Source organism: Diceros bicornis, chromosome 28 (assembly GCF_020826845.1).
Source record: "Diceros bicornis minor isolate mBicDic1 chromosome 28, mDicBic1.mat.cur, whole genome shotgun sequence".
Classification (NCBI taxonomy): domain Eukaryota; kingdom Metazoa; phylum Chordata; class Mammalia; order Perissodactyla; family Rhinocerotidae; genus Diceros; species Diceros bicornis.
This window is the reverse complement of record NC_080767.1, coordinates 32,874,916-32,895,213: the sequence shown is the minus strand read 5'-3', so window position 1 is coordinate 32,895,213 and position 20,298 is coordinate 32,874,916. Positions and strand designations below refer to the sequence as shown.

General features: G+C 57.1%; 1 protein-coding gene across 4 annotated transcripts in view; it reads right to left on the bottom strand.

The window, feature by feature from the left end:
* The window catches only part of NEK6 (NIMA related kinase 6), an 88,776-nt gene that overhangs the window by 40,712 nt on the left and 27,766 nt on the right, over positions 1-20,298 (bottom strand). For 3 of the 4 annotated variants that reach the window (XM_058524006.1, XM_058524008.1, XM_058524007.1), the window contains exon 2: positions 5,471-5,588. In XM_058524006.1, the coding sequence (XP_058379989.1) occupies positions 5,471-5,560 (90 nt within the window). In that variant the 5' untranslated portion in view covers positions 5,561-5,588. Of the gene's footprint in view, positions 1-5,470; positions 5,589-15,436; positions 15,459-20,298 lie in introns of those variants that run through there. The other variant, XM_058524005.1, reaches the window with a different exon arrangement.

Genomic DNA, 20,298 nt, shown 5'->3' with positions numbered 1-20,298 from the left:
TGGCTGCAGTAAAGCAGTGAGGCTGACGTGCCCCTGCAGCCTTGTGACTTCACCATCCCCCGTGTGAGTCATCCAGGACTGTTCGTCAAAGGACTAGACAATGGGCTCTCCTCGCCTCCCTTTCTAGGGCTGTGCTGTGGGCACTGGAGGCCATTTCTGACTCCTCATCCCTCTTCCCCAGGGTGGGAGCCCCTTAGTTCTCTCTCAGAGGGAGAGAGGGGGTGGAGGGGCTGGGAGGCGGCAGCAGGGATGTTGATCAATGCTCTGCTGCCAGCCACAGCGGGCCCGAGAGAGGAGGCCTGCACTGCCCTGGGGGACACAGGATCTGAGAGAGGAAGGAGCCTCTGGGAGCAACTCCCTGGACAGCTGGAGGAATCGGGTAGAGCCAAGGTGATGGCTGAGGTCCCTGAGTCACCTCCACCCACAACCCCACCCTCCCAAGAAATGCCGCCAGCCTTCTCAGGACCACCCCAGGACACCCCCACCCCAGAAAGCTCAGAGAAACCCAGCTCTCTTCTCCAAGTCAGATCAAATTAGGCCACAAACACCCCCCTACCCTGTGCTAATTTGAGTTTAAAATGTTTGAACCACAATAAGCCTCAGCCATCGACAAACCCTTTTTTCCCCTTTAAACAGGAGCATAAAATTACATGTTAAAAGAATAAAAATGCATTCGCCCAATTAATTTTCTGAAATCTCATTAAAAAATTTAGCCTGACTAAGTCAGACTTCTGACCTGAATTTTAATCATCTTTACACTGGATGGGTCTTTTTTCCCTGATATTTGCAATGCATCACTAATTTTAAGGCAACCCTTTCTATGATTTTAAAAAGCACATCTCATCAGAATGACATTTCTAGTAAATGAATTTCACCTTTAAAGACATCTGACACCGTGTGTTGGGAACTTCTAATGGATTCAGGATATGCATGTATAGCGATGCGTTTTAAATTTGTGTTGCACAAAAGAAGGGCACGATTTACAAAGAGTCCATATTGTCAGACTCTGTACAAAGCCAACCCCACTCAGGTCTTCACGATCTGGCTGATTTCAAACCCAAAGCCCATCTCCCCTCTCGCAGACCTAGCGGCAAAAGGCGCACACTGTGGGGCCCCAGGACCTGGAGAGACTCCTGGCTCTGCGCCTCAATAGCAAAACGGACACGTGACTCATCTCGGTTTCCTCTCCTGCAAGATGGAGCTCTGAGTGAGACCTACTTCTCTAGGTTGGGAGGAGGACAAATGAGGTCAGTGCCAGGCGTCACCCTGCTGGTACAACGACCACCTGGACTGTCTCAACTCGGAAGCCACCCTCAGCTCCTCGGGCCATCAGCTCAGGGGAACAGTGAGGGAGCCTTCCAAAGCCTGGAGGCTACCTGATAGCAAAGCCTACGCTCATCTCCATGGAAGGGGCGCCCCGGACAATCCTCACTAAGCGAGCTCAGAGGAGGCTGTGCTGAAACATCCGGATGAGAGAATCTGGAAGCAGCTCCGACGACTAACGAGCCAAGGCTGGAAAGGTGGAAAGAGTCAAGAGCGTCAGCCACCACACCAGGATGCTGGAGACATCTCTGACCTCCCTCTCCCTCTCGCCCCTTCAGTTACCGCGTACAGCTGGTTTCCCCCCTGGAAGTCTCTGGAAGCTTCCCTCCCCGAGTCTGGCCCGTTTCAGGCCGAGGCATCCTCTCACCAGGGTGAGGGCAGTGGCTCCTTGCCTCCTGTTTTCATCCTACTTGTGCCTCGAGCCTCAGCCACCAGGGATCTTTCTAAAACCCAAACTCCGCAATGGGCGGAGTTTAAAACCCACAATGGGCTCCCCATTCGCTCCAGATTTAATTCCAGATGACAGAGCGTGGATCCCAGGCCTTTCAGAACCGTCAGCCATTCTACCTGATCTGAGCACGGCATTCACTTACCTAACCCGACTGATCCTGCACCTTCAGCTCTGGCTCTTTCCTCTTCCTGGAACATCCTCCTCTCCCTGTCCTGCCCCCAACTCCTGATCATCGTCAGCCCACATGTCATCTCTTTTCTAGAGCTTTCCTTGTCCCACCCCTGCCCCGGGCAGAATAGCCACCCCATCCTCTGGGCTCCCTCAGTATCTGTCCACCCCTCCATGCGGGCTTCCCTCTCTCGCACTGGCTTTATCTGCTTACATGTAGGGCTCCCCAGCAGACCCACGGCAGGGGACCGAGACAAGCGCTTGCTGAATTTACAACACTTAGCCAACACTTCTCGAATTTTAATGGCAGTTATTTGGTCATTAAATCTTATCTGCCTACCATCGCTGCTCTGGGAAGACTTTCACAAAGATTTTGGCCTGTGCAATGCAGACCTAGTGACAGCTGCCCCCTCCCCTGCAAGCTATGCACATTCCTCTCTCTCTGAATAGTGCCGAATATAACCGAACTTGGCACATCCCAGCCAGGTTTGCAAAGACTTTCCAGATGGAAGACACATTAGCCAGGGCTTTCTCAGACAAGAAGACCTTTCTCCTTCTTGGAAATTCATGTGGTTCTTAGCGGGTCAGCTGAGCCTTGCGCTTTACTCCGGATGAAAATGCTCTGCAGCAAATTGGTAAAATCATAAAGCATAGGCGTTTAAGCTCTTTTTCTCAACTCCATTCATTCATCCATCAGAAACCTCAATAAAAGCAAGCACGTTCAGCATTCTCAAGTATATACGAATTTCACATACGATTCTGCTGGGTTCACTCAACATTTTTTCATGTGCTGACAGTCTCAAAGCTGGAAAGCTCCTTGAAATGAAGAAACCACTAGCCTTGGGCATAGAAGATTAAGAAAAACCAAGTTTGAGTGTTTGCTAAATTGTTGTTTCTACACTGGGGGTATTTCCAGCTTTGGGCTCCCTAGCTGTGAAAACTAAAACGAATTTTAAAATCTAAGAATAAGATCCACGACACATCGATTTCTTAACACCCACGATGTTGGATGCCATGCTGGATGTTTCGAGTGTACCACCTCACTGAGTCTTCGTGGCCCCATCTTACAGATGAGGAAACTGAGGCTCAGAGAGGTCATTTACCCAGTGTCACCTGGATGCTGAGGGATGGCGTGGAAAACCGAACCCAACCTGGTCCAGAGCACAGCATTCTTGTGGTCATGGAGCCTGGCTCCTTCCTCTAAGGATGATTTCAGGGAAACAGCAGGGCTTGCTGCCATAAAGGAAAATGCCTCTGCTGTCAATTTGAGGTGTTTCTATGTCCCGAAACAGGCAAGATTCGGGCCCTGATGTCTCCCCAGACGGTGTTTAAATACCAACGCTTCATGAGGAGAGAGAAAGCACTCGACTGTCTTCATTCCCGCCCCAACCTGCAGCAGCCACAGCGTCAGCCCTGCTGTGCATCCTGGTTCTGCAAACTGGCCAGATGCCGGCGGGACTGGGGGCATCCTCGCCCGACAGCCGCTGCCCAACACCGAGTAATCGTATCTAATTACACTTAACTATGTCATTACCCACTCCAACACGTGCGACGAGACGCCGAGGACGCTGCTGCCGCTGTAGCCGGCCGCCTCCTCGCCTGGTTCGCGAAATAATTACGGGGCTCTCTCCTCTGCCAAATGAGGCTGTAATTAACCCTAATTGCTCAAAATGCAACTGGCTAATTCTGGGAGATTAATCAAGGGGGACTCAACTGTTAGTGAATGACTTAATATGACAAATTGCTACATTACCCGAGGAGGCCCCGCTGCCCCCAGCCATCAGTGAGGTGTCTTGGTAGACTCTGGACCAGCAGTGTCCACAGGCTTCTCAGCTCTCTGGCATCTGCCTCCCCAAACTCCACCTAGGAAATGGGCCCCCGCGTCCCAGCCAGTAACAGGAATGGAGAGTACAAACAGCACAGATGCCCCGGGACCCTCCACGCAATTGTGTGTATGTGTGTACACACGCTGTGCATGCACGCGTGCACACACACACAGAGTCTACTGGTTCACATGTTGCCTCTGTGTCAATCTACAGAGGTGCTCCTTCCTTGGGCGGATGCAGCTCGGCACCAGGGAGCCTGGCTTGATTGAGAGCTCAGGAGCAGGAGAAGGATTTCAGACTCACCTGCTTCCTTGGCCCAGGCACCTTTGTGCAGTGTATAACCTGTACAACTGTACACGGCAACCCTGGCCAAACAGTCAAACACCAGTCCACCTGAAGCCACCATCCAACAGGATCTAGGTAGCCAGAAGCTGTGACAATCCTTCTATGGCTCGGGAAGGTGACTCTCTCTGAGTCTCCCCTTGATTTAGGTCTCACAGCCCTGGGACAAACGGCAACTCTGGACAATTTTCATCATTCCAGGCCGTTCACAGGACCCTACTGCATCCAGCCCTGGCCGATCTACCCTGCCAAGCTCTCTGGCCCCTCCAGGCCTTTGCATGCTGCTTCCTCGAGGAAGCCTCTCTGCCCCTAGTTCAGATCAGGTGCCTTGTTGGAGCTCCACAGGCCCCTGAGTTTCTTTTGCCTTCTTCCTTATCCTTCTCCGTGGTGATGCTGTGTGTTCCCTAAGAGCAGATGTGGGTCTGGCTCACACACAGCCATGTCTTGGGTAGGTGTGCTACAGATAGCTGCAGTTCATTAACTCGTAGGCATCAAGGGGCCCCTCTGTGGCTGGCCCAGGATAGTGGGCTCACTGAAGCCCTACCCCACGGGATCCTCTGTCTAGGAAGGGAGGCAGACCCAGGAACCAGTCCCCCAGAGGGATGTGATCGTGGCTGACCCAGTACCTCTGCACAGGTGTGGGGGCAGCCCACAGGAGGGAGAGGCTAGAGCGGGAAGGCTCCAGAAGCAGTGGCATCTGGACCGAGGCTCAGAGGAAGAGCCAGGGAAAGCACTCCAGGCCCAGGGAACAGCATGTGCAAAGGCATGGAGCGTGTGAGCAGCTCAGAACCCCAGAAGCCACCTTCAGAGAAGTTGCAAAAGGCTCCCTGGCTCTCCAAGATCTACAGAGAAGCTGAGGCAGGTGCAAGGAAACCAGGGTCCCCGAGGATCTGCTGGTTCTAGATAAAGAGGTTAAAGAGGGCCAGACACAGTTAAGACCAAAAAGGGAGGCAGACTCTGGCTCAGAGTAAGGAAGCACTTCCTGATCCCACGTACACCCTGCCTGTTCCCCTGCACCCCTCACTCTCTCCCTGGGGCCTCCACAACTCCATCTACGTCAGTGCTGATCCCGCTGAGATAAAGTTGTTCCATTCACATGGAAGCCCCCAGGGCAGGACCAGGGCCTGGCGCCCCAGCCCAAGAGTCTGGCCCACAGGAGGCCTCTCTGAGTGCTGCCGAGTGAAAGGAAGGGCTGACAGGTCAGGCGGTGAGCTCTGCTCCATCAAGGGAAGCATTCAAGAAGAGGCCCTGTCTAGCGGCTGCCGAGGGGCTTCCTCCAGTGGCCGGCACGAAGCAGCCTCGGGGACCTGTGCTCCTCGGAGAATCCCCAAGGCCCTGCAGACAGAGGAAAAGCGCTTACCTGTGGGTCAGGAGGGAGCGCAGGCCCTGGGGCATGGCAGAGGTTGTTCGGGCTCCCTCCGTGCGGCATGTGGCCGGGCTGTCCTGCCATCCTGCATGCCAGCCTCACAGGGCACGGGCTGCAAAAGAAAACGAGAGCTTTCTTATATGCAAGCCTGCTCCCCTTCTCCTCGCCACAGCCCTGGACGGAGGAGGGACTTGCACTTGCCCCATTTTACAGACCTGCCAGCTGAGGTGCAGAGCAGGCAAGTAACTCGCCCACAGGCACCCAGCTCAGAAGCAGCAGGGCTAGGACTTGACACCCCAAGTGACACACTTTCCCTCCATCATGCTGTCCTGACTAGGTTGCTAGGATTATCCCCATTGGATAGAGGGGGAAACTGAGGCTCTGTGCAGGGAAAAGTCTAAAGCTGGCCCCCCAGCCGGAAAGAGAGACACCAGATTCAACCCCACATGTGCCGACTCCAAGCCATATTTTTTCCACGTTACTGCACTCCGTGCCTCTTGGGGGGCAGTTCCGCACCATCACCCCCACGTAAACCCATGGAGAGAGACCGTGAGTCAGACGGCAAGCAGCAGCTGCAAGGAGGACCCCAAGTCCCCATCCTTGCCGGGCCCTGGTGCACCAGACACTGGGAAGGCCAAGGCCACGGGTGCCGCTCACAGTCCTGCACAAACCACCAGGAGGGGCAGAGCCCTCAACCTTCAGAGCTTGGGCTGCCACATCTAAGGCCCCGGGAGAGCCATGGATGCTAGTCACCAGTTGCCATAGTAACCACAGCTGCTGTCTCTGAGTAAGCACTATGTGCCCAGGCCTGAGCTAAAGGCCACCTATCACCCCCAACATCATGTCCACTCCTGGTGTCATGGGCAGCCTCTGCCGGCCTCCCCAGCAGAGAAGCGCCCTGGGGCAGTGACCGAGGCTCAGGAACACAGAAGAGGCTGTACCACAGGAGGGGAGGGCCACACCCAGCCACTGCGATCCTCCTGGATGCAAGGGAAGAGCCCCCCTCCTCGGGAGGAAAGCCCTTCATTCCCCCACCAGCGTTTCTGCAGCACTTTCTCAAGTCCAGGGCCAGGCCTGGGCTCCCGCAGGGCTGCTGAGGATGAAACGGGCTGACACCTGAAGACACAGGGCGTAGTCTGCACATGTGGTGAGGGGCCCTCGAATCTGGCTGCTGCTACTTCTACTAGACCCCGCCTTGGCTTCCCAAGGGCACCTCTCACTTGACACATCCCAAACAGAACCCCCAGGACTGGCCCAGACTATTGGAGCAGCTTTGTCTATACACTCTGGGGGGCCAAAGTCCCTAGGAATGGAAGGCCCCCTGGGGCGACCCTAATCAATGACCAAGGGGGTGAGTATGAAAGCCAGTTCCTCTGCCTCAGGTCGAGACCCTCTGAGGTGTAACTCACACTCCAGAGACCGGGTGAGGCCAGGGGATTTGGTCTGAGAGGGCACCCCGGCTCGTCTGCCTCCCCCACTCCCTTACGGTTTCCCCACGCAGGCTCATCTCAGGTCTGCGTCTGGGGAACCCAACCTAAGACGTCATCTTTCTCCCTGGACAGACTCTGCCTCTTGCAACCTTTAACCTGGTCATCTGCACCCCCAGCCATCCCCACCAGCCAAATCCCTAACAGAGAGCCCTCCCCCGGGCCGTAGTCGGCAAGCCCGGCCTCAAGTGCCTCCTATGTGGACGCCACCCCACCCCCACTAACAGGGGTGTCCTGGGCAGTGGGGCAGGAATCAGCACCACGTGGGGTTGTTACAGTTGGTGCCCTGGAGAGCCGGTCACAGCGTCTCAGGCTGTGAATCACTCTTCCTTCCTCCTCACTGTAGTTTTCTCCAGCTACAGTGGGTGTTGGGCCAGCCCTCCCCAGCTCAGGGATGTCTATGACGCCCTTTGACCTGTCAAAGGATGTCCACCAAGCCCTAATCTGCCCACTGAGCATGACCCTCGGCCTCCCCGGCTTTGCCCTCAAAGGCACTGGCACCTCTCTAGACGTGCATCCAGCACTCAGTCTTCCTCTGCGTCCTCAGGGCAGGCCCAGCTCCTCCCTCGCACACCTTTCATCAGCATTTTGGGGTAAAACTGCTCTCCAGCACACGAAGTAGATGGCTGAAGGCGAGGCCACCTGGAGCAGAGGGCACAGTCTGCAGATGGCACCCAGTTCAGGCTAGCAGGGGAGCCTCGGCTCTGAGAGCATCGCGCCCAGCACGGCGGGCCCAGGCGGTCTCCCGTCTGTGAAACTTCCCAAACTCAACCAGTTCTGACCCCCACACGCGGCATTTTTCGTGGTTCATCATAATGTATACAGATAAATAGGTAGATCTCCTGCTGTCTCTTTTTCCTTGTATCTGGAATCGGTGCTGCGTGGAGGGCGTTATGTGGGTGTGCCTGCACCGCTGAGGCCTCTCTCACTCCCACACCCCTGCCTCTGCCCCAGGGCAGGCCCCACCTCCCCCTGGCCCTCTGGGTCTCCCAGGGCCTGGTGTCCTCCCCGCCAAGCCCTCCTCCTCCACGTGGGCCAGGAGGCCACTCCCTGAAATGCACTGGGACCACAGCCCCCTGGGCGCCTCCTCACCATCTGTGCCTGAGCTCCCGCGCACACCCCTAGGGTGACAGGGCGAGGACCCCGGTACAAAGCCCCAGGATAAACAGATAAACACAGCAGCTTTCCAAGGCAGCGCTGTTACTCATGAGGGAAATGTGTGCGATGACAAACCGGATAGAGGGAACAGAATGTAAAATGCGCATGAATTTTAAGATAAAACCGGAGACTCCTGCAGGCTCTGCAGCTGCTTCGGGCTGCACCCCCAGACCCCTCAGGGTGACATGTTCACCGTCCTTTGCCCTTAGGGAGACCTGCGGGGAAAGGATGGAGGAGAACTGGCTTCAGCAAGAAGGTTCTGTCTTCATCTCAGAAGGCACCAGCGCGGTGCACAGGCCAGGCCCCCGCGTGCGCTCCCTCACCTGTCCGCCTGCTCATGGACTTCACATAGACTGGAAGCCACGGCACACCCGTCTCTGGCTTCCCCTTCCCTCGTCCCACCTCACCAGCCTCTTGGGGCCAGCGGGCCTGGGCCTGTATCTTGACCCCGTCACTCCCCGGCTGGGACCTTGGGCAACTCACAGTGGGCGGAAACCTAGTAGGTATTTGAGAATGTCATTCTCCAGGACCCACATGGCAATCCAGCCTCTGTACCCAGAGGCAGCAGCCTGCACGCTCTCAGGAGCTTCTCAGGAGCTCACCCGGGCCTCACAGAGCTCCAGGACATTGAGAGGGGGCCCTGGCCTCATCAGAGATAACAGTAATAATAACTGTGGGCCCTTAAGATGCTGGGCTCTGCTCCATCCAGTTCTCTACGAGCCCATCTCATTTTCACAACAACTCAGAGAGAGAAGTTCTGTTATTGTTCCATTTTACAGATGAGGAAACTGAGGCACAAGGAGTTTAAGAGATCTGCCCAGATCACAGGTAGTGGAGCCAGGATTTGAACCCATGATGGCATCTCTGCCCAAAACCACCGTGCGGCACTCCTCACAGGCTCTTACTGGCAAAACGTCATCTTCCTTTCCAGCGGCTCCCATGGAACAAGCCCCCTCCACTCAACAAGGGGGCCTGCGCTGAGGAGGTAGGGGTGATCCCAGGGCCGGTGGGCCATGAGGGGCCCCATGGACAGGAGGCACCAAGCTGATGCTGCACTGCCGTCCACAGCACCTTTCCTGCCGACCCCCTGGGGCTTTGGTAAATTATTCTTCCTAAGAGCTGTCTATCCGGAACCTAATGGAACCTGCTGTGCCATGCTCCCCAGTGAGGAGGAAGGGGCCTTTCTTCCAGGAAAGCAGCAGCCAAGGAGGACTCTGCAAGTCACAGCCCCCCAAGTGCCAGAGAGAGTCACTACAAAGGGGAAGGAGGCAGGGAGGGAGGAGGGAAGAGGAGGTGGGAGGGAGGAAGGCCATGAAGGTTCTCTGAGTGCTACCAGTGGGCCAGATCTTTCCCATTTGTCCTGGGGCTGTCGGTAGACCCATTTTACAGAGAGGGAATGAGGCTCAGAGAGGGGAGGCTCCAGGTCACGTCACAAGTAAGCTACCGAGGGGAGATTTAAACCCAGCTCTTACTGACTACAAAGCCCCTCCTAGGTCCGAGACAGCCACTGCCTCTTGCGGCTCTCCAGGTGTGCTGGATTTCAGAGAATTTGCATTCTGCTTGTCTATACCCCAACAGAAACCCAACCACTTCACCCTGGCAATTCCTGCCAGAAACTGCTTCTTAGGGGGTTCAGCTGCAGAAAGACCAAGGCACAGACATTGGGAGGGAGGAGACTCGGAGAGCAGAGAAAAGACCCTCAGCAAACGCAGGCAGCTCCGGGGAACAAGGGAGCTGCCTGTGCCCGGCGACTCCTGCCAACAGAGCAGAACAATGAGGCCCAGGCTGCCAAGCCCAAGTCAGGGGCCAAGAATCTGTGGAATGCGAGACCCGGGCCTCAGGCCACACTGAACTCCACCTCACAGAGGGCCTTTCTTCTGCATGAGCAAGGGCCCTGCATTTCCAAGGCGCATGGACGCACTGTGCGGCTTCCCAGCCTGGGTTCCCGCAGTGTGTGTGTCCACTTGGTGCCCAGGGACGGGATCAGGACAAGCCTGAGGGTTAAGGCCAAGGGCCTGTTTGGGAGCCCAACTGCCTGGGTTCAAATCCTGGCCCCACTTCCTTTAACCATGAAGTGTCTCAGTTTCCTCATCCGGAAAATGGGGCTAATAGTGAGATCTATCTTTAAGGGTCATTGAGAGGATTAAATGTGTTAACAGGTGTGAACTCCTGAGAATAGAGCCTGGCATGTGCGGAGGGCCCTCTGAGGCTTTAGCTGCTCCCAATGTCCTTAGCGTGAACCCTCACCAGGCAATGGAGGAGTGATCGCCTCTGTGTGACAGACATGGGAACTGGCGCTCAGAGAGGGCCAGGGACTTGCCCAGGGTCACACAGCTGGTGAGTGACAGGGCCGGGCTGCTGGAGCCCAGATCATGCTCTGTCTCCCACACTGCACGGCCTCTTTGGGATTGCTCTGGAGCAAATACCTTCGTCATCACTTAAGGGAACCGTGGCTACCTTTGCAAAGACCCCGACACGCGCCTCCCTGCCCTGGCCTTCGAGCAGGCTCTCGCTAATGTGAGACATGGCCCTAGGGAGACACGGGGCGTGGGTTCAATCCCAGCACTCCCTGGAAGGGATCGGCTCCCCTCTGGGCTGGGCTCTGAGGTTTCCGAAGTGGCCTTTCTGACCAGGACTGTCGCTGCGCCCTTGCCTCCCGATTTCTGGAAACTCCATCTAGGGGGAAATCATGTCCCTCCTTTGCCTCCAGCCAAATGCCACACCCTGTGGAGGCTGGAGGCCCATTGAGGATCTCTGTGAAAGAGGACCCACAACACCAGGAAGGCTCAGACCAAGGACCCGGTGTGGGGGCCTAACCACGCGGGGGTCTCTGTGTGTTGGGGTCTTCGGGAGGTGCAGAGGCACAAGCATTTGTCTACACCTTGCTTGCTCCCACACCCTGAGCTGGAAGCTGCGTGGGTCCTGCCTGCCTCTCTCTGCACGTGTGCGCACGTGCCCACGTGCCCACGGAGCCAGGGTTCTTCTGACGCCACAAGGCTTTGAGCCCAGCCGCATTCTCAGTTGGTCCACTGAGGCAGGGGCGTCACTGCCCCTCGTTGGGGGTGGAGGTGGCAAAGGCCAAGGTGGCTCTCAGGCTGACAGGTTCTGCCAAGCCCTTGGGAGAACCACACAGCCGGCCTCAGAGCTGGAGACTGAACGGGTTTCTCTGAGGGAGACCCTTCTTGGTCCTTCCAGCTGAGCGGACAGCTTCACAGGTTGTTTTCCCAAAGCAGGAAACCAACCCCGTGAATTCACATCCTCCCACACACAGTGTTCTTTCCTCCCCGAATAAGTGACCCCACACCAGTGCAGACACCAGGGCTGATTTCCACCTGTCCAGCAGGCTCCTGGCGGCAGAAGCTTCAGATGGATACCCATGGCCTGGGGCCTTTGGCCAGCCCGGAGAAAAGAGGTGCCCCAGCCGGCACCGCCCAACACACTCCTACATAGATGGAGAGCAGAGGCCCAGCAAGGAGACGTGGCAGCTCACAGTGCCTGGCCACTGGTGGGGTCAAGGCCGGACCAGCCTCAGCATCAGCTAACATCCCATCAAGCACCTCCCTGAGCTCAATGACGTGCCATCTCCAGAGAAACCCAAGAGGTGCCATCACCCCAATTTGCAGGTGAGGAAACCAAGGCTCCAAGAGAAACACGACCAAGAGAGAGCCGCCATTCGAACCTGCTTCTCAGACCAGTGGGGCTGCGAGCAACTAGAGAAAGAGACGCCACTGATGTAGCGCCCCACACGAGGCCTGGGGCAGTAAGGAATGCCCCACCCACTGGCTGGTGGGAAGGACATGATAGCAGCCCACCACTAATGGAGCAGCCACCACATACGCGCCAGGCACAGGTCAAGTGCTGTGTGGACCTCGTTCCACCTTACGACCACCCTAGGGGGCTGCTCTCATCCACACTGTGCAGAGAAGGAAATGCAAAGTTCAGACCCGTTGAGTGACAGGCCCAAAGTCACACAGCAGGTGATAGGCAGAACTGATGCTTGAAACCAAGTCTACCTGACTCCTCTAGTCCATATGGCCCTGGAAGAGTGAATGAACGAACGAACGAATGAGTGAATGAATGAATTCTGGCCCAGAGGTACGGCTCTGACTGTTGTGTCCTTCCCCCTGCCCCAGCCCCCCTTCTCTTCTGGTCTTAGGATAAGCAGACGTTACCCATTCATCACTTGACAGGAAGCAGCCAGATCTCAGGCCAGAGTCATGGGGGCCTGGGAGCCGTAGGGGATGAGCCACAGATGGTGTCTGGTTTCCTGACTGGTCCTGTGTCCCCTCATCCCCCTCCCCCAAAGCCACACATGCTGCTTAGATTCCGAGGCTCCAGGATCAGCAGGAGCCTGGCTTCTCTAAGATACGGGAGCACCAGCAGCCCCTGGAAGACGCCGCAGCCCATGCAGAGAGGTCCCTATCCCCCCTCCTCAGGGCAGTAGAGCCTTCCATACCGTGGGCCTGCAGAGCTGGGAGGCCAGCAGCCGAAGGGCGATGCAGCGCCCACCCAGCCGATGGGGCTTTCTTCCCACCCAGCTCACTTTCCCAGCACCCTCACCCCGTCTTTCTCTTCCAGCTCGCCTCTCCTCACCCACTCCCCACCCCCATCTCTCTCTCCAGCCTGGGGCCTCTCTCCAGAGCTCCAGACCCCAGCCACCAAAAGCCACAGGTGCCGAAGACTCATTTGGCCAAAATAGGAGCTTTTGCCTGCCCGTCCCTGGGTTCCCATCTCAGCGACCGGGTCACCTGTCTGTCTGCCCAGGGACCCAGCAGGAACCCAGGCTCACCTCCCTGGACGCCTCGCCCTCCTCACAGCCCACACCTGGCCTTCAAGCCTGCAATTCTTTCCCCAGACAAGTCTCCACTCACCCAGAGCCCCTGCCCTGTGCTGGCCTCGGCCCTCCTCAGCAGGGTCCCTGTAGTCGCCTCCTGCCTGAAGACCCGACCTCCAGCCCACCATGGGAAGGTGTTCCCTGAACACACAGATCTCACCCGCCACTTCCCACACACAGCTCCCCAGGACAAGGCCCACTCGCCTAAGCAAGGCATTCCAAGCTCTGCTCAGCTGGCACGGCCGCCCTCCCGCGTTTCCCCCAACTCCTCCCCCTACCCCCGCCCTAGGCCCTTGCACATAAGGGCCTCCCCTTCCCAGCCACACAGCACCCTAGCCCTTCCAGATCTTTCCACACACCAGCCTTTGCCTGGAACCTATGACCTCTCTGGGGCAAAGTCTCATTCATGTGTCAGGACCAGGTCTGGGTCCTACGCAGGCTCAGGACCTCGTGTGGGGTCTTGGGACAGTCTCACCCCCTCCCTGAGCCTCGATTTCCTCATCCATCAAGGGGAAACAGCTGGACCCCGAGGGTGTGCACAGGGGCAGTCAGATGGTACCAAGGCCCCAGCCTCTGCCCCACCTGACGGCATCCACACCAGCTTCTCCCCTCAAGTCCAGCTGTTTGGGCACAAACTGCTCTTCTGTCACCCTCTCCTCCTCCTCTGCTGGCCTTTCGAGGTGGGGACTGGTCTTAATGGTCATCTCAAAACTGCCAGTGCCTCACCCAGGGCCTGGCACAAAACGGGCACCCAGAGCGGCTGGTTGAATAAACTTCTGACCAGTCGGTGGAGGGGGCTCCCTCTCACCCCCCTGAAGCCCCAAAGCGAGAAACGTCCGCCTTCGCGCTCAGGATCCCCGCGGTCTCAGACCAGGCAGAAATCACCGGGCCATTCCAGCCAGACCGCACCGCACGCTGCGGGCTCCCCAGAGCCTTTCTAACGCCGAGGAGGCTCCTGGTCACCTTTCGCTTCCTCCTTCTCGAGTAATAAAACACAATTCTGGAAGAAAAAAACGTAGGAGCTGTAAACATCGCATCTCTCAGTTAGAGGAGCAAAGAGGCGTCTGGCTTCCATCTGGTCCGGCCTCTGGTTCAGACCTGGGGAGGCCGGCCCCGCCCCACCCCCTCTGAAGAGGAAGATCTGCCGAGCCCTTCCCTGTGCCAGGGAGTTACATGCAGCACCTCAGCATGTTCCTGCTGCAGGGCCCGCAATGCCCCATTGTACAGATGAAGAAACTGAGGCTGGAGAAGCGAAGTGACTTGAAGTCCAGGCAGCTGGAAAATGGCATGCCTTGTGTTTGAAACCAGATCCAACTCTCTCCAAAGTCTGAGTTTTAATCTTATGTGCCTGGGGCGATCCTTGGAGACTACCACAGAGCTGCAAAGCTGTTCTGCTAGGAGCCTCAAACCCCTTAAGCAGCCCCACCACCCCAAGGACCCCTGCCCTCCAAGGAAATGAACTTGCTCTCTCCTCAAGGCCTTGGCAGGCTCTGCTCCCCCTGCCTGGAATGTACTGTTCTGGGGCACCTCCTCCAGGCAGCCTTCCTAGACTCCTCCAGACAGTCAGTTTCTCCCCAGCTCCACAGCCCTCGTCCCTGTGCTATCACTGCCTGCTCACGTTTCCCTCTCCCTTAACTGGAGATTTCCTCGAGGGCAGAGACCAAACCACTCACTCACCTCTATGACCCCAGCAGGCCACAGAGGAAGGGCCAGGTAAGTGCCTGCTGACACAGTAGATAAACACCAGAGGCCAGCGGGGAGAAGGCTGGGGCCCCCTGGCCAGCTCATCCCCGGGGCACTGGAAGGGGCAGTTTCAGAGCAGAAATTCCTCTACTCCCACACCCCGTCTCAGACCGCGCTACTGCCCTGTCAGCCAATAGCAGAAGGAGGGAACCCAGCGAGGCATCCCCCAGGGCCTCAGCGTTTGTAAAAAGCTTGCCCCGGGTCCCAGGAGAGCATCCATAATCCACCCAGTGGCCTCGACACAGGGGAAGTTCCTGAACCCCAGGCCCCCTAATTTTCTCTGCTGCCTCTGTTTTAAGGTTTGAAAGAATGGCTGCTATTTCTGGTGGGAGAAACTTCTATGGAGAACTCACTGCTCAGACATCAAGAAGGGGCCCAGGCAGCCAAAATCTACCCCGGAGAGATAAGAATTGTTTTATCTGCTTCTCTTGTAACCTCAGGAGTTCTGGCAAAGCCGGGGATCACTCAATGTGAAACCGGCTGGTGGCCACCAGCCCCCCATCTGGGCGATGGCAAAGGTCATGCCAGGCTGATGGCGCTGCCCAACGGGCAGCCCCCACCTGGTGGGTAGTCAAGTGGACGGCAGCGGCAGGGGTGCAGCCAAGGTCAGGTGCCCCGAGCCCTGAGTCTGCCCCCCTGTCCCCTGCCAGGCGTGCTCTCAAAGGCAAAGGCAGCCGCCCCAGGCGGCAGGAAAGGGTGAGGGTTCCCCAAAGCCAGAGGAAGGGCAAAGGCCGGTACCTTGCAAAGGGGCTCCTGAGAAGCTCCAGGGAAGACCTGCTGTGGACGCGCAGTGCTGGGGCCTCCGGGGATCTGGGTGGCCTCTGTGCCAGGGCGGGTGGAGGAAGAGAGGCCGGCCCTGTCCCCATGCGGGACTTCCCCTGGCCAAGACTCCGGTCCCCAGCCACTGCCAAAAGGAAACTCCCCCACCACGCTCTGCTCCAAAAATAGCTCCGGCTGCCACCTCTGTGGCGAACGGAACTTGTCACAGCCGCCAGGGAGCCCGATGCTCACCAGGGGCCGCGATGGCAGCAGCCACCGGACAGTCTTGGAGACAGCGTGTGTGTACTCTGAGCCAGTGGGCTTGGAAAGCAATCAGAGTCCACTCTGGGGTCGCCCAGTCCTGCTCCCCCATTTTACGCTCCAGGAAACTGAGACAGGAGGGCAAGAGACCCACCCAGGGCCATGAGCACAGCAGAGGCAGCACCTGGGCAAGACATAGCCTCTGAAACCCACTCCACACCCCACACTGCTCGGGCAAAGGGACGTGCCCTCCAGGCTCTATCAAGGCCCCACCCCCAACCCGGAACTGGGCACAGATAGCAGACTCAGGGATTAAACCAGCCTGGGCTCTGGGAGAGATGAGGGGTCCCTTCCCTGCCCCTGGAGCTCCATCCCCACCCATCCCCACTGGGGCCCAGGGAATGCTACAAAGCACAAAAGTTCTTGCAGTCTCTTTAAAAGCTTAACCCTTTCTAGTCTCTCTTTTGTAAGCTGAGCCAGAAACATTTACTGCCCGAGATGACAGCCTTGGCAGGCGGTAGTCCTGGGTTCGAGTTCTGGCTCTGCCACATGCAGGCTGTGTGTGCCCCAGTGTTCTCACAGGCAACACAGGGACAAGAATAGTATGGACCGCCCTGGGCTGCTGGCGGGTTCCATGACATTACGTAAATCAGAACTGCTTAGCATGGGGCCTGGCAGATAATAGACACCCAATCAATGGAGTTATTGTTTGATTATTATTACATTCTTATTCGGGCCCCACACTCTCTAAAACAAGGCCGTGGAGCCAGGAACTGAGGACTCAGTGTGTTCTTGCCTTCCCTTCCTTCCTCACGTCCTTCCAGCTGCCTTCTCCGTGCAGTGCCTGTGCTGACAACTGGTGACCCTGAGACGACACAGACAAACCCCCTTGCTCTTACAGGGTTCACAGGAGAGAACCCCAGAACACAGGAACAGAGGTCCACAAGCCAGAAAAGAGCACGAAAAGTGCCCCCAGGGAGAGGACCGATGGACTCGCACTCCGGCCAGGCAAGGTCGCGGACAGCTTCTTACAACAGGTGGAGTCTAAGGTGGCCTAGAAGGATGGGCTGGATTAAGAGCAGAGAGGAAGGGAATTCTGGCAGAGGACAGAGTGGGATCAGAGGCGTGGAGGCTGGCAGATCTGCGGGTATGTGGGAGGAAGTGGGGAAAGGCTCCAGGCCCGTCCCAGCCCTCCGTCTCTGAAATGAGCTCCTGTAGCCAGCACCTCCCTCCTCCCCCAGAACAAGAGCCACCCCTACCCTGGGCAAACCACCCCCGCACCCCATCTGCAGCTCGACCCCTGGGACTGACACAGGCATATGGCAGCTGAGGCCCTGGAGGACCCACTGAGCCAGATCCTGGCACTAGGGCTTGGACACCTGCCAGCGCACCTTCCCCACCGGCCGGGCCCAACTGTCGGGCATATGCCAGGTGCCGGCCCCCTGGGTGGCCGAGGCTGGGCCCAGGCCAGACGTCCGCAGGCCTGCGGGGTGGACTCTCTGCCCAGGCACCGGTGCACACAGCACTCCTGGAGGACTGTCCTCCAAGACCCGGTGAGGTGAGTGGCATCGGCCTCGACTCACAGAGGAGGCTCCAGACGGGCCGGGTCAGGCCCTCGAGTTGGGCACTTTCTGCCTAAGCGTTGTTTTCTTCTGCTTCCGTCCTCCTGTCTGCTGGAGAGGAATTCCCTCCAGGGCAGAGATGTGCCTCTGAAGGGCAAATGTGCTCCTGCCTAGAATAAGGCACAGCATCCAGGGAAAATACAGATTCACGCAATGTGAGCTAACCCCATGGAGCCTTCCTCTTCCTCCTGGGCCTGAGGCAGCAAGAACCTTCCAGAAGTCTAACCTGGCTCTGTTCAGCCTCTGGGCCCTCGAACACTTGCATGCACTGCCAGTCACTCTCCACCTGTCCACCCAGGACACAGAAGAGAAGAGCTGTGCTGAGGGGCACAGACGGATGTGTGGTCTTCTCATCAGCTATTGGACTCATGGGTCCTCCTGAGTCACCGTGAGCCTCCCACACCATCTCCATGTAGCTGAGGGGGGCTCTGCTGCGGGTGATGATGTCTCCTCCAACCAGTCCTGCCACTCCACGTGGAGTCACGGGTCAGCACCCCATCATGCTTCTGGGGCCACACTACCGTGGCCCTACACCTTCCTGTACCGCACTCCCCCCAGGATCCTCGCTGACTCCAAGTCAGGCCTGGGGAGGATGAGGCCATTTTCAACTCCGTGCGGGTGATTTCTGCTCTGAGCTGTGGCATTGTGTCATGGGGTCTGGAACTCACATGGCCTGGGACTCTCACAGGGCTGCATGTCTCGGCCTCAGTTTCCCCACCTACAACATTGGTAGGTTGGGCTCCACAGTCTAGGAGGGCCCTTCCTGCACTGACGTTTTTTATAAGGCTGATGGAGGATTTGCCACTCGCTGACGTGCCCTGAAACTGAGCTTGGGATCCTGTGTCTAATCATGTGCTCATTTCTGGGAGGAAAACCAGACCTTCTGGGTCTGGAATTGCTAGGGAGACACTCTCTCTGGTGTTAGAAGACTCTTTTAGCCCTCCAGCCCCCTGCACACTTCCCTCCCCATTCACAACAAACCACAGGTGCAGGGGGCACGGCTCAGATGCCTCCTGGGCTCCCAGGCACACAGTTGTGGAGGTGGGATATGTACATGGGTGGGGTCACGCAGAGAGTACCCCCTAAGTGCTGGGTGCTGGGCCAGATCCTTCAGGAGTGTTGGCAGCTCCTGTGCTCATAAAACAATCCTGCAAGGCAGACAGTGTGTCTGTTTGACAGACGAGGAAATTGAGGCTCACAGAGGCCATGTGACTTGCTGGAGGAGTCCCAGCTAGAGACAGCAGAGCCTGGATGGAAATGCAGGCCCGAGTCCTTGCTTGCCTGGACACCCTCTGCAGTATACAGATGGGGCTCCCGCCCTCAGGGAAGAAGCAAAGGGGGTGGTGGTGGCAGGGGGGGGACCAGACCAAAGTGCCTAACTGTGTTGCAGCATCAAAGAAGGGGCCACTGATTCCAATTTGAGCCAATCAAGGAGGCTTCAGGGAAGTGGTGGCATTTGATCTGGGACCAGAGGGCCAGGTAGCAAGGAACCAGAGAGGCAGCCCAGCACAGGCTCTGGAGTCTGAGAGCCCCACGTTCAAATCCGGCGCTGCCTCTGGCCAGCCACACGAGCTCGGGCCAGGTTCGTGGTCACCTCTGGGCAGTTCTCTCCTCTGTACACATGGGGCCACGTGGGACCCACCTCGTGGGGTTGTTATGAGGACCGAGTGAGGACATGCAGGCAGAATGCCAGCCCAGGACCATCAGGACCGAGGTATACACAAGAGCTCAATAAAGTGGCTGCCGCTACTATTATGATTACCATTATCATCATAAAAAGACCAGCGCTCATTCAAATGGCAATATCCTTGCTACAGATATTTCTGGCAAGCCACTTTGCAAACCAATTTTTCACTATAAGCCTGGTCCTCGTCCTCCAGGGGACCCCAGTCTCGTGGCCAACCAGGCTCTTAGGCCTGTGAACGAGGCAGGAGGTGTCCACGGCGTCAGGGGATCCCCCTTTGGGGAGGATGGGAGAGGCCACACTGGCTCTTGCCACATCCTCCCAGAAGCTGGGAAGTGATGGCAAAGCATTTTACAAAGTTACCAGGATGATGAACCTGAGCTGCCCCCCTCCCCCACTGTCTCAATGAAATAAATCTTGGCCCACGGCTGGTGAGAGACCCTATATATTTATATGACGATGGTGCCTCATGATCACAGCACTCGTGGTTCCGGCAGGCAGCATGTGGCAGGGATGACAGTGGTCCTAGGAGACTCACTATTTTCCAGCGACTTTTATTGTCCATTATATCCCGGCATTTACGGGGCTCAGCTCCGGGCCTGGCAGGAATATCGCACACGGTGGGGCTGGTGGGCCGTAATATTCCAGTGGAGGTGCTGCAGATCTGTCTTCAGATCTCATCTATCCCGCCCAAGTCTTTGTGTGGTACCGAGACCCCAGGGAGCTCCAGGGGCTGGGGACATCTGGAAGCACAGGCAGCCCCACCCAAGCCATTTGCTGGATTCCAGTCTGCAGCGCCAGGCTGGGGGACACTGCTAACTCTGTGGTCTTCGTTGGGCATTTGAGGGGCTGTCCAAGGGGAGGGGTGCAGAGGCACCCTGTGGCCACTATGACGTGCTCGTGACGGCTGCTTGCTCTATTCTCAGGGATTTTGTGACACAGTTGACATCACGTTGGTTGCTTGAAATCAGCCGTGGTGGGAATATTTACAGCACGGAAATTGGCAAATGCTACTAATCAGGGCTTTGTACAAATCCTCCTCACCCCAACCCCTCTGCCCGGGGAACTGTTTGTTAAACACTTAGCAGCAAACCCCTGGGAGGGGTGACCCAGTGGGCCATTGTGAGCACCTGGGAGGACACGTGGATTTAAGAACCAGGTGTGAATCCTGACTCCCTCAACCACTTGCCGTGTGACCTCAGCTTTCTGAGCCTCAGCTTTCTTATCTGTAAAATGGGGACACGCCAAAACCTGGCGTTGGTGTGAGGATTAGA